Source organism: Diadema setosum, chromosome 22 (assembly GCF_964275005.1).
Source record: "Diadema setosum chromosome 22, eeDiaSeto1, whole genome shotgun sequence".
Lineage (NCBI taxonomy): Eukaryota > Metazoa > Echinodermata > Echinoidea > Diadematoida > Diadematidae > Diadema > Diadema setosum.
In genome coordinates this window covers 16764006-16777918 of record NC_092706.1, presented here as the reverse complement: position 1 = coordinate 16777918, position 13913 = coordinate 16764006, and the positions used below count along the sequence as shown (strand labels likewise).

The window sequence follows — 13913 nt, the reverse complement described above, 5'->3', positions numbered from 1 at the left end:
CGCCCTTTCAAATAAATCGTATCATACCCACCTTTGTTCTTGTGTTCGCACAGGCGTGACATCCCTTTTGTTGAAAACACAAGGAATTGCTTGTGCGGGGCAAGTAAAAGGTATAATTTTAAGCACAAGCAAAAGGTTATGAATGTGGATTTAAGCAATTGCTTGAACTTGATCTTTTGCTTGACAAGCCTGTGCTTGTGCTTGAAGCAACTGCTTGCAAGTAATTGCTACCTTTTATGCATACAGCCCAATGCCTTATTCATTTGCTGTGGCCTTGCGCTATTTGATAATTTCAGATCTACAGACAAATTGCAAAAGGGTTTATAGGGAAATGTGTGCCTAACTCACCAAATACCCAGGTATGCAATGTTTGAGACAGCAAGGTTAAGCCTGGGTCGCGGACTGTCTGTGTGTGTGGGAACAGCAGCTGGCCCATGGAATTTGAACTTTGACGGAAGCGCATTGCTTTGTTATTGATCAAAATCAATCGGAAATCAATGAATATTACTACTGGATGTATCAGGAATCCAGATCAGTCAGAAACAGTGCATTTTCATGTTGCTTATGCGCTGTACGCGCGATGGACGTGGAATTTTTTGAAATGCTTAAAATTGTCTGAAACGTATAGAAAACCAGTCGGAAGTCATTTTGAGCATTTTAAAATTTTGACGTGCACGTATGCGCGCGTCATGATGACCTGTGTGATTAGCATGGTGCAGAACAATCAGCCATGACTTGAATTTAATGTCTACCGAAAATGATAAGGAAATGACATTTAGTTATGAAGATATGATCGATCAATTGACAATATCTGAAAATCACAAAATGACGCCTAGATGAAATCACAGATATGTATTCGTCATGAAAACTTTCATGTCATGAGATATGAAAATTTCATGTTAATTGGTCATGTCATTGTTGAGATATTTTGCTCACAAAATTCATCAGAAAGAAAGAAGATAAAAAAAGGGTAAGATTCCATATAAACACAATAGGTGATACGCTAGCTGGGTATCACTTAATGATTAAAATTGTACACATTATGGATTCACAGAAAGACAAATCATGTAGTGCATATTGTGCTGCTTTTTGACTTTGATATCGGTGGGAAATAAAAGGTGGTGAATGGGTGGCCTAGAATTTCAGCATCCCTCTGCTTTGGGCTTGCTCAGCAACCAAAACAAGAAGGTACAATGTATGGCCAGGCGCTGAGTAGTGATGTTGCATGTGGGTTATGCGGTTAAGGTATGTGGCACAAAACTAGTACTAGTGCTGAACTAGGGAACACACAGTGTGTGACCCACTGTCTTGGTTCCAGTGATGTAAATGACTGCTGCTACACTGTGAAATAGCCAAATCGCAAGAGAATTAATTTTCTTGTATCCTTTTAGAAACAATCAAAATCAAAAGATTAGCTCGATGCTAATATGCAAATGTCGACTGCTTTAGAGGGGGATGGTATTAAAACTATTTGCTCCGAGGTGATTTCTCAACAGTGCTATGCCCCGAGACGAGGTCGAGGGGCATGACACTGTTGAGAAATCACTGACGGCAAATAGTATTACCATGACTCAAAAGAAAGCAGTAGACATTTGTTTTATATCCCTCACGAGCATTTTACTGGAGTGATGACAAGGTTTCCTCTTGGAAACACGTAGGCTTAACATTAGATCAAGGTCGTGGCCGTGCAGCAGTGCATGCAGCGCATAGCAAACGACACCGCTATGTATTTAATAGGTCACCGTACAATACAGTATTCACTGTGTGTTGTTGATTCCTCTGAGCTACAGCATAGAACTGCGACATAAGGAGGTCTAGGACTAGAAGTAGGTCTAAAAATTAACTTCAGGCTTCAGATCATCTTCAAAATCGGTTTTAGTTTCCTAAGCTAATTTCTAAACCGTTCCTGATATGTTGTATTTCTGCTGCAATTTACGAAATTCCTCGAAGCAGTCACTTTGTAAATTGAGCTGAATTGCATTGATCACACACACATGCCATCACACCACAGATTTTATTGCTACTACACGCACTGCGTACATTCTAATGTGAGAAATTTAGATATCGATCACAGAATCACGATTGCAAGCAGATTGTGGATTCCCAAATGTACTATACCTTGCCAGATAGTAGGTCTTTGCACCACATTCAGCTGCTTGTAGATAGCTAATAAAACTACCCCCTTTTCGTGCTGTGTACAATCATATTGCAAGAAACTGTACATGAGGGATATTATGATATAAACACTTACTTGTTAAAAAAACTGTGCAAATCATGCTGGTCAGTGCTGACCCGATGACTTGAGCGGGGGAGTTTTTTTTTTGTTTTGTTTTTGTTTTTTTTTTGTTTTTTGCTGTCGTTTTTGTGGTTATCGACTGTGTGTTAGTCAAGTCGGAGCCCTGCCGGTCTGTTTTGCTGTGGATGCTATTAAAATGTGAAATATTTTGGCATTCTGCGTAGCACTGGAAATGGTCTTGTATATGGTGGCTGCAGCGGTTGTCAAACTGCATCATATCTCTCTAAGACACATGAACTTTTTGTGAGCTCAGGTAGTATGCGCGAGATGATGCTTTGTTTTTGTGTGTGAGTTACAGTGTATTTGCAAAGTTGGCATGTGTTGTCGTAGCCTGTGGACATAATTACCTGGATTTAGTGCTAATGAGGAGTTTTAAGCTTGTGTTCCTGTGTAGCTTCCCTGAACTCATTTATCCTGTGAACACACCCTATGAACGTATGAAAATGTTTGAAGTATGTCTTTGAATAGTGTGTCATTTGAATTCAATTTCTTATCATCCAGACTTAGTGTAGAAAGCTTGAAGATAGCTCGTACATGTGCACAGAGTTTGATAAGTATTTGCAGGATTTCTGGATTTGATAATGTACACAAAATGCAAACAAACCAGAAAGTAACCTATTACTTGATATTCGAATAACCTTTGAATCAAATGATGGCATAAAATACTTTCAACATTTCACCTTTCTTTATAGCTTATAGTGGCCATGCTTTGTTAATTTTTGTATTCATTGCTATCTATCTTCCTGCAGCAAATCAGTGATGAAGAACCCGTGGAAGATCTAAGTGCAATAACGTATGAAGAGGTATGCTGTGATTGGAGAGTAGAAATACATTATGTAAAAATGCTTATTTTACAACATCAGGTTTGACTTTGATATGACTTCCAGATGTGGGATAAGTACAGCCATTTTACCAAGCAACACACATGGGGCTTAAGGGTTTAACATGCTACAAAGGATCATGGGACCAAAGAGAAGGGTAAAAAAAATTGATGTGCAGAAACCATACTGTTCAGTATTATGTCACAATGTTTAATGAGTAGTGAAATATTTTGTTTAGTTGTTGGGTATGATCATGAGAGAGGGGTTACGAGAAATTCACTTACAGAAACCAGAATTCAAATTCATGAAAATTCTTCCGTCGAGGTGTTTTCATTGCAACTGATTGACAAATTGCCCTCCATCGACGTAAATAAGCACTGAATTGATCAGTGTTATAGTAGTAGCCATGATGGAGATGACGCCTGTCCGGTGATCAGGAGGTCGTAGGTTCGAATCCTGCTCGAGTATGTACGCCCATGATTTTTTATCATGGCTACTACTATAACACTGATCAATTCAGTGCTTATTTACGTCGATGGAGGGCAATTTGTCAATCAGTTGCAAAGAAACCAGAATGTTCAGTATCACAAGATAATCTTTGTTAGTTTTCAAAGTTTTTTTTTTTCTAATGAGCTTTATTCCTTTCTATTTGGATGGCCTGAGACCTCAGAGACTTTTTAGAAAACAAATTAACTGAATTTTCACTGGAAGTTGAACTCATGCTGACATATGCTTAGTGCTGTATTAAAATCATATATAAGCTTCATATAAAATTTATAGGGTTTTGATGGACAAAAGGCAATCATGTTCTGATATAAACTCTACATTACTGGAAGGATTGAAAAATGTTGTTTGCTACACAGAGCTTTGTAGGACTTAAACCACAGGACTTGCAGGAGGCTAAGGATGCCTTGGTGGTGGAGACTGCAGATATGCTCCATGTTCCCCTCTTTACAGCTGAGGCACTCTTGAGGAACTATGGTATGTGTCTTATTTCTGGACAATACAGATATATAACCCTGTGTAGAAAATATTTACTGCATCAAAAAGGGGGTATTTCAGAACCTATTGGTGCTACATGTTTTTTATGTTTATGATGACTTCAAAAGCAGTGTATGTTACTCATAAATAGTAAGTGAATGTCATCTCTGGGCATTGAGGTAAAAAAAAATAAGTACCAGTTGAGGCTTAGAAAGAATTCTGTTGGAGCAGGAAAGAAAAGCTGAGAATGTCCTTTGAAACAGGGCAAGTTTGATATTTGTGAGTTATCATTGAAATGCACTTCTATCTATGCTATGTATTAAGCCGTGATGTAGTGATTTAACTAAAATGCTGAATATTTTACTCTCTTTGTTCAATTCCTTCTGTGAATGTGAATCTCAAATATGAATGTGCACCCACTGATGTGAGCTACCTCCTGCTTCCCCCTTTATCTCTCTTTCTCTCTCTAAAATAATATATATATATATATATATTTTTTTTTTCCCTCCATCATTTCTTGTCCTCTTCCTACTTTGCTGATATTCTCCCTCTTTTTGGCTTCTTAATGATTTCTTTATCAAAGTGCATACATTGAATACCTTGGTATCTGTGTAACTATTTATACACGAATGTAGAATGCCTTATTTTATTGCAAACTGACCCTTTCAGCCTGTGCTGCTGGTCAGTCTAAGTATGTACAGTAGTCCTTGCCAGTGTAATCAGGTACTCCACTGAATTGGCATGCAGGCTTAACTGACAGTTTAAGTGCACATTATTTTTTACCTTATAATAGGGTGTGCATTTTGATTAAACAGAAATTTTCTTAACACACCTGATAGAGTTTCATATGTGTATATTAGATATAAGTTCTGAAGAAATTAGGGTGCTGAGAGGCAGGAGTGCTTAGGTTTACGCTCTAACATTTTCAGTGTCCACTGTATGGTATATTGGTTGTATCACTACAGGTAGACTCATCTATGCATCTACTTTACTTGTAGTGGCACACTAATCACTACATGAAAATGCATAATAGAGTTGAAATCATATTGTGATCTATGCTACAAATATCGCTACGTTGACTTCGAAATCAGTTTATGTTATGGTGTAAAAGGTGAAGCCCTGTGTATCTGCTATACAGTGCAAATTGTGAATGCAACATAACTCATTCAATGCATACCTTTGTATGGACAGAATGGTCACGTGAGATTCTTTTGGAGGAGTGGATCAGCAACCCCAGTGAATGCTGTGAGAAGTCTGGTGTCAAGCCACCTGAAGAAGCAGACAGCCCGGTTCCTAATCCTGCCTTGACAACAGTAGAGAATGAGCCGGGGAGTCAGACAGATGTGTCGGAGGAGAGAGAGGTATGCTTGACAGATAAAGGTTATTGCCTGTAAAACATTTTACTAACAGCCGGAGAAAATAGCTTCTTTTCCCATGTCGAAGCAATCGTCATGTATACATACATGTTCTTGTGTCAGGACCCTCATGGAAGACTTCTTTCATTCTGGTCAGTACCTTAATTTTCACGGATTTCATGCTACATTGTATTTGTGGCAAGTGAGAATTCTGTAACCTACAAAAATATCTTCTCAATTTTCAATGGGATAAAGTGTGTGCTTCCTCGGTGATAAATTCTTAGTACTACTGTACAAAGTAATACTTAATATGTGTTTATATGAGTGTGTGTGTTTGTGCCCCTTTACTAAAACATCTACAAGGAGTAATCCCTCTCTACTTGGTCGTGTATTCTATAGAATGAAATTCAAACAGATCATTTCCTCTCCAAATATGACCAGTAATAAACATATTATACTTGTTAGATTGCTATTCAAGTTCAAGGAAAATCGGGCAGCTTATTGATTTTCATCCATGTCATGAAATGTCAGATCACATACAAGTATTAAGCAAATGCGCAGCATGAATTTAATCCTGTATAGCCCTTGCTATTTTGAAGTTGTGTAGCAGAGGGGGAGGGGGAGGGGGGCATATTTGGCCCCCTAGAGCCTGGCTGTTAATCTAGCAATCATTGCGAAAATCACCATGCATGTTGCCCATTACTTAATCTCCAAGAATGAATAATTAATTATTCCTAAAACATGATCATTTTCTACAAATTATGCTAACCATACCAATTTATGCATACGATTTATTATGCATCAGATTTTAATCTCTAAATTCCCAAATCTTCAAATGGGCTAATTTTTGTTTAGTATTTTTAGTAGCAGTATAAACAAATTAACATGAAAAAAACAACAACTGTGGTATCAAAATAAATTTCTTATGTGTTTTATTTTGTGATTTCTTTGTATTTCTCTGTTTTTTATTTATGTGTTTCATTGTTTCTTTTTATCTAGAATAGTTGGTGATAATAAAAAATAATGTTATCTGAGAAAAACCAGGAAAAAAAATTTATCTGACACTTCTTGTACACACAGACACACAAGTCATGGGAATCTGCCATTTTTGGTGACATTGGTCATGAAAATGTGCTATATCTAGGGAAGCATACACCCGATTTTCATGAATAGGGTCACAATGTGAAAGAAAAAAAATCCTTAAATTTCAGCAAAAAAAAAAATATATGTGTTTTAAAATTATCACAAAAAATGTTGAGGGGGTCTTATGTAGTGCCCACCCCCCCCACCCCCTTCTAATAGGAGTTAAGAACCCACAAATATGTTTATGAGCCACTCACCGCGAAAAATCAGTTACTAAAAAAAAATGAGAACAGTAGTGGAAATATAATATGAGTAAATAATACAGTACTCCGCATAATCGAGTACCGCTTAATAGAGTACTTTGCTTAACCGACTGAAAAACTGAAAAACAATTCTGATGCATGTTATATTTACCGAATAATCAGGTAGGCATTCTGGATAAACGGGTAGGAATTTTCCAGCTTAACCTGATCTATTCCCATTGTTTTCTGCAGAAAGCCTGTAGAATTTGTGTACATATGAAATTTGAAGAAACTGTGAGGTGCTGAAAGTCAAAGAGTTATCACGGGCAAAAGTAGACACAGAATGCTGTGTATGAACCACTAGAGCACCACAGACACAGGGACACACTAATCACTATACATGTGCATATGAGCAATTGCTAGCTCTCGTGAAAAACAAAGAATAGACTAAATCCATTAAGACCCTAACCTGTCTTCATAATTGAGAGCAATTTACAGTCACCATGAAACACACAGGGATGTAAGCGTGCATGTGGTGTGATGAGGACTCCAGGCTGCATGCAGATTGTTTGCAAAATTACGTTGGAAAAATGAGCAAAGAAAATGGGATTCCATCAGGATTCGAACCTGAGACCTCCGGATGCTAGCCCGGTGCTCTACCAGCTGAGCTATAGAAAGCCCTAGTACAGTGTTCGTCCCAGAAACCCGTAATTCTCAATGCTTGTATGGTCAGAAACTATGGCAGTGTGTGTGTGTGTGTGTGTGACACACACAGACACATAAGCCTGACATAAACCGGAAGGATAATTCAACTTGGGGATAAACACGAGGGATCACCGAAGTGATGCAGCTTTTTGAGTATGTAACAAGTGCAAACTTATAGAAACTGACCAGAAATGAATATAATTGATTAGTGGAGAAATGAGCAAAGAAAAAGGGATTCCATCGGGATTTGAACTCAAGACCTCCGGATGCTAGTAGCTCGGTGCTCACCGACTGAGCTATAGAAAGCGCTATTACAGTGTTCGTCCCAGAAACCCTTAATTCTCAATGCTTGTGTGGTCAGAAGCTATGGCAGTGTGTGTGTGTGTGTGTGTGACATACACACACTTAAACCTGACATAAACCCAAAGGATAATTGAACTTAGGGATAAATACGAAGGATCACCGAAGTGATGCAGCTTTTTGAGTATGTAACAAATGTGACCCTACACCACAAAACACACAAAAAGTCACCAGGCGTGGATTTTTAGTTATGGGCAGATTTTGAAAGAGCAGCCTCTAAGCTTTGAAATGATGTATAACTCAATTCAAATGGATTCTCCTAACCTATGTAAATATTGGAAAGAAAGGGCATACTCTGGAAAAGTTTGAACTGAGAAAAGAGGCTGTGAAGTACAGGATCTATTCAAGTGCCTAATCTCTACTAAGCTGTGCTACCTGTGCCATGAATGGGACAAAAAAACAAACAAACGATGTAATCCACTGTAGCAACAACAATGAAGGGATTATCAGATTAAGCTTAAATAAAGCATGCTTGATTAAAACATTCTGTTCATAATGTCAACTTTCAAAGCAGTGGCATCATCCTTTCAAAAGTTATTAGAGTTCAAAGTGAAGAGTGTGCAAGGGATTTTCAAGAAATTAAAAGGGGCCTCTAAGAAAATCCTGATCACACTACTTTACCAAGAAAAGGTTTTGTAGAAAAACTGCTGAAAACCCACTTTCCCAGTCAATTTATGATCCCAAACTTAGGGATAATGTAGAAGAAGAATAGCTCTTTCAGAAAATATGGAAAAATAAAAACTGACTCAGTTGACCCATTTCACCTTTCTTGAGTCCTCACATAAAATCAAGTGGTGCGACTTTTTGTTTGTTTTGTGATGCACGGTCACAAATGTAAACAGAAGGAAACTTACCAGAAATGAATATAATTTATTAGTGGAAAAAATGAGCAAAGAAAATGGGATTCTATTGGAATTTAAACCCGAGACCAGCCCAGCCCAGTGCTGAGCTATAGAAAGCCATAATACAGTGTTTGTCCCTTAAATCCTTAATTCTCAGTGCTCGTGTGGTCAGAAGCTATGACAGTGTGTGTTTGTGACACACACGCACACATTGTACACTTAAGCCTGACATAAACTCAAAGGATAAATGCTAGGGATCACCAAAGTGATGCAGCTTTTTGAGTATGTAACAAATGCAAACAGAAGGAAACTGACCAGGGCCCCGTTTTATCAAAAGATAAAGTCAATTGTAAATTCCTTTACCACACAGGTTGGCATATGATGTGTGCACTGGCTGACTTATGATAGAAATCAACTATGTAATCAATTGTAACTCCTCATAAAACAGGGCCCGAAATGAATACAATTTATTAGTGGAAAAATGAGCAAAGAAAATGGGATTCCATCGGGATTCGAACCTGAGAGCTCTGGATGCTAGCCCCAAATTACATTGCAGACAATAACTACGGCTGTTGTATGACTTTAGATGAGCTGTGGCTGTAAATGACATACTGTGCTGTATGTCTGATGCAGAGAGGTGTGTGATTGGTATGTGGTATCTGGCTGTGAATGGATTAACATGCTTTCCGGTTAATCTGGTATTCCGCTTTAATGGGGCAAGAAATGCTCTTTCAGACACTGCCTCTTTCAGACACTGCTTGATGGAGCGGAGACCACTGTAGTTGAATGAGTGAGTGAATGAACAAATAAACAGAAATCAGAGTGTCTTGCAAAGGCTATTAAACATTTGCTCATTAGATAATTTTGGTGTATTCCCCTAATCGCTTTGTCTGTGTTAAGATGCCTATCCTGTTTATTACTCTTAACACCACTGTTCGTAGAGTTACAGTGTACTGTAAAAGTGGATATTTTCGCGCGACTAATTTTTCGCGCTTGGCCGGGTCAGAAGAGTTTCACGTGTTTTTAATTCCGCGGAATCTAGACATCACGCACAGGAACATATGGCAAGCAAAAATATTCGCGGGATTTTATTTTCGCGCTAGTTTTTGGTTGCGCGAAATGCGCGAAAATTTCAACACCGCGAAAATTTCCACTTTTACAGTATATGAATGTAACCTGCTGCCATAGGAATATATTCCTTTGCCAAACTCTGACACAGATATAGCAAGAAAGTTGTGGAGTATGTGTGTAACTCGATGGTGCTGGTACGTGTGGAGTGTTGGAGTGCATATGAATTCAGTATTGTAGTAGTTCTCTCGTTGCATCCTTACTGTTTGTCCTCGTTTAGAAGAGTTCCAGTGCATGAAGAAATTACAAATACTGCAGCTAGGATGTACCATTGAAGCAACTCACAATGCACCCATCTAATAGGTTTATATACTGGAGTTTAACTGCTTCGAGTCTTTCCTGACATTGAGCTTGGAAGTAAGCTTTCATACAGTATGAAGCAGTATCTTTTGGGCACAATGCTATGCCATATATAATTTGTAATTTCCACAAATTTATTTAGTTTGCTTTAATCTGAGTGGCTTTTTTTTTTTTTATATAACTGTCAGTAGACAATGGAATCTTACTATTTTGAACATAAATTTAGAAGGGTGGTTCTTTTCAAAGTAAATAATGAGCAGTGAAATAAAGAAGCATTCAAAAGTGACTTCAGTTACTTCTGTATTGAACATTCCTATGTCAAACATATAGAACTCAAGAAAGCTTCCAAAAGCCTCTAGCTGTTTGCTACCTACTTTTCTTGATGAAAATACAGTCAAACCTGTCTATAGCGGCCACCCAAGGGAGACAGGTGGCCGCTATAGACAGGTTATTCAACTTTGTGAGCATTGCATACATAGTGGTACATGTATCATTGTTGTATACTCGATTAAGTGCTTACATGTACATGCATGTGTATATATGTACAACAATATAGTGTGTATGCACATGTGTGTTTCATGCATTGCCGATGTTTAAATTGTTGCACAGTAGCATGTGTACAGTTGTGAAGAAAGCTTAAAATATGGTGAACAAGAAAAAAAAGGACATTATTCATAAACACTGTGATTTATACATTTCTGGAAAGCTTAAGTCTCTAGGAATATGAATAATTAACTTTCAGAAGGTAAAAACGTCTCTAGAATGATGGAGAGATGGTGTTTTGAGACCCTTTTTAGACCACCTGGACCCGATCTGACAGCAATATTTTGGTGACCAAAATTATGACGTCAAGAAGTGAACGAATCAGCCCTGCGCTGATGCGCTGTGCTACGCACTCCATCCACACAGTGGGCTCCGTCTATGGAAGGCCGTTGCAGACATAATTTGTTTGGGCATACGTATGCAACTGCCTTTAGCAAATGTTTGCTAATTGATCATTCAGCGAGTGTTGTTTGGCAAACGTTTGCACGGTGCGATAGCATACGTTTGCAAGTTTTTATGTTAGAAAACGTATGCCATTTTAATACGTATGTGCAGAATGCCAGTAAATTGATTTTCAAGGCAACCAATGAAGTTAGCTGTTAGAACCAGCTGATCAACTCAGTACTGCTCAGATCAGCTCAGTATGGCCAATAAAATTCAAGTGGAAAAGAACTGCGGAAAGCGCAAAAGTTTAAAAAAAAAAAAAATCTTCAGCTCATTGAAGAAGGCAGATTTAACCATGTTCCAGCTGAGGAATTAACAAGGTACGGTGTGAGATTTCCACGTACACATTTATACGTACACCTAGTAACTCCTTGCTCAGATTAGGCGTGAGTACCTACTGTGCACACTATAACACACACGCAACATACATACATACGCAAGTGCATATTTAACGAAGTACCTGATTGGTTGATCACTTGCATACATATGCGCAGTAAATTAACATACGTATGGAATGGGGCATACGTATAATAGATAACATGCAAATGTTTGCTAAACACTGTACAAACATTTGCCAAACAACACTGGCTGATTGGTGAATTAGCAAACGTTTGCTAAAGGCAGTTGCATACGTATGCCCCAAACAAATTATGTCCTCAACGGCCTTCCATATCCGTCGCCGCCTCTCCCTCGCTTCTTCTACCACCCCGACTTTGCCACTGTCACTATCAGTGTCATTTCACTGTCATCACTCAATTCACTCTCGATGTCAAACTCAAAGTCTTACCGTAAAATATAAGGTAAAAATTGGACGTTTTAATGTCTCAGTCGAGGAAGCAGATGCGACTAAAGACAGGCCAGATATATTGCATCCGCTCACCAAGATATGATGTTTTATGAATGGTGGCCTCGATGTCCCGCTGCACTTGTAAAGGGTTTTGTTCATTTCATGACGTCACATTTTAGGGCTCGAAAAAGACGGCTGTTCCGGAGCGAAAATCAGTGAAGTAAATCAGTCAGTTTTAACTCACGATTTCTCAGTGGCGCGAATATCTTTTATGAAGTCACATTAAAAATCTGTTTAAGGAGACATTTCCCTCTGCTTTGACACCTTTTTTTATATGATTTTCTTGATTTTAATGTCTCATTCACCATACTTTAAAGGTACAGTTTACCATTGGGAACGGTGATTTCAAAAATGTTCAAGTAATCACATTTGATGCATATGTGTAGGTCAGTAGTGTAAAAAAACATCACACTGTATTAAAATTTTGCAATAAAGCGTGAAATATAAGGAGATGTCACTATTTTTCTCACTGAACCATAACTGTAGATGGTTTAATCTAGACACAATTATATTCTAAACTACTGTTAACATTTTTTACATTTAACATTACTTAACATTGATTATACTGATTAACTTACTTACATTGGTTGTTTCTATCCCTCACTCATATTTTAGAACTATTCTGAATCACCAAAGCTGAGTTTTTGTTTCGTCTGCAATGGCAAATTGGGCCTTTGAACACTGGTGTATTATTATTGACTGAATGAGTGATGAATGCAGCAGTGGTGATTACTGACTGTTGCCCATGAATGACTGGCACGGCTACAAAGCAGAAAAACGCGCTGAATTATCGGCTCTGCTATGGCTCCATCGGGTCTGTTGCCGCTATAGACAGGTTAAGATCTACCACCAGAAACAAAATTTGTGGCTGCTGGCCGCGTTGGACAGGTGGCCACTATACACAAAGTCTTTAATAGGGCTTTTCTTTTGGAGGGGGAGGGGGATTTTTCCAGTGGCCGCAATAGACAGGTGGCCGCTAAGGCAGGTTTGACTGTATATGAACAATTTGAATGGATCATAGTATACAGAAGGAAAACAAACAAACAAACAAGCAGATATTGTCTCTTCCTTTGCAGTGTGATATATGCAGAGATGATATACCCAGCGATGATTCTCCTGTAGACATGCCATGCTCTCATCAATTCTGCAGGGACTGTTGGGAAAGGTGAGGTGGAGCATATCTCTGATAGTGACATCAAAATGTACAAATCAGTTTACCTTCTTTGTTGCTGAAGCCAAAAGTTGTAGTTCCTATTTATAAGGACCATATTCTATTACTGCTATTGATCTGCATTGTAGATAACCTTTAGAAGTCACCACACCACTGTAGACTATGGATGGGTGTGTCTGTATTCGGATTGAAGTCCACATTTATAAGGATACCCATTTTGCTACCTACACTTCAAAAATGTAGACTTGGCCATTAGTATGAGACTGAAGATTTATTGATATGTTGGCAAACATCCCTACAGTGTATGGGTGGTGTCTCATAATAATTGTGCACTCTCTTTTTGCAGGCTCTGTGACTGAGCTGTCATGAATTTATGACAAGAAAACTAAAAAATACATTATATTGTACAATAAATACCATGAAAGCAACAGAATATTAAATAGAGAGGTGAAGGTTGAGGTTTGAATTTTCTTCAATTTGTCTCCCGCTAACAAATGAAATTTGTAAGATCGCAACTGCTGATCTATAATTTAATCAACATTTTGGAAAAAAGGTACCACTGGACCCGAACCTGTCATCTGCTGTTCTTCGGGCAGCGACACTACCACCAGGCTATCCCTGGTTGCTGGTAGTGACACCCCTCTACTTAGTATTCTCTTGCTTTCATTCTGACATGCTTTTTTTTCGACATGTTTGTTAAATTACAGATCAGGAGTTGCGATCTTACAAATTTCATTTGATAGAGGGAGACAAATTGAAGAAAATTCACACCTCAACCTTCACCCCTCTACTTGA

The 13913-nt window shown here is 38.3% G+C and overlaps 1 protein-coding gene across 1 annotated transcript in view; it reads left to right on the top strand.

Moving 5' to 3' along the window:
* The window catches only part of LOC140245099 (ankyrin repeat and IBR domain-containing protein 1-like), a 91114-nt gene that overhangs the window by 29630 nt on the left and 47571 nt on the right, over nt 1–13913 (top strand). The window contains exons 5-8 of the mRNA XM_072324697.1: nt 3046–3099; nt 3981–4098; nt 5290–5459; nt 13024–13112. Coding sequence (XP_072180798.1) covers nt 3046–3099; nt 3981–4098; nt 5290–5459; nt 13024–13112 — 431 coding nt within the window. The remainder of the gene's footprint in view (nt 1–3045; nt 3100–3980; nt 4099–5289; nt 5460–13023; nt 13113–13913) is intronic.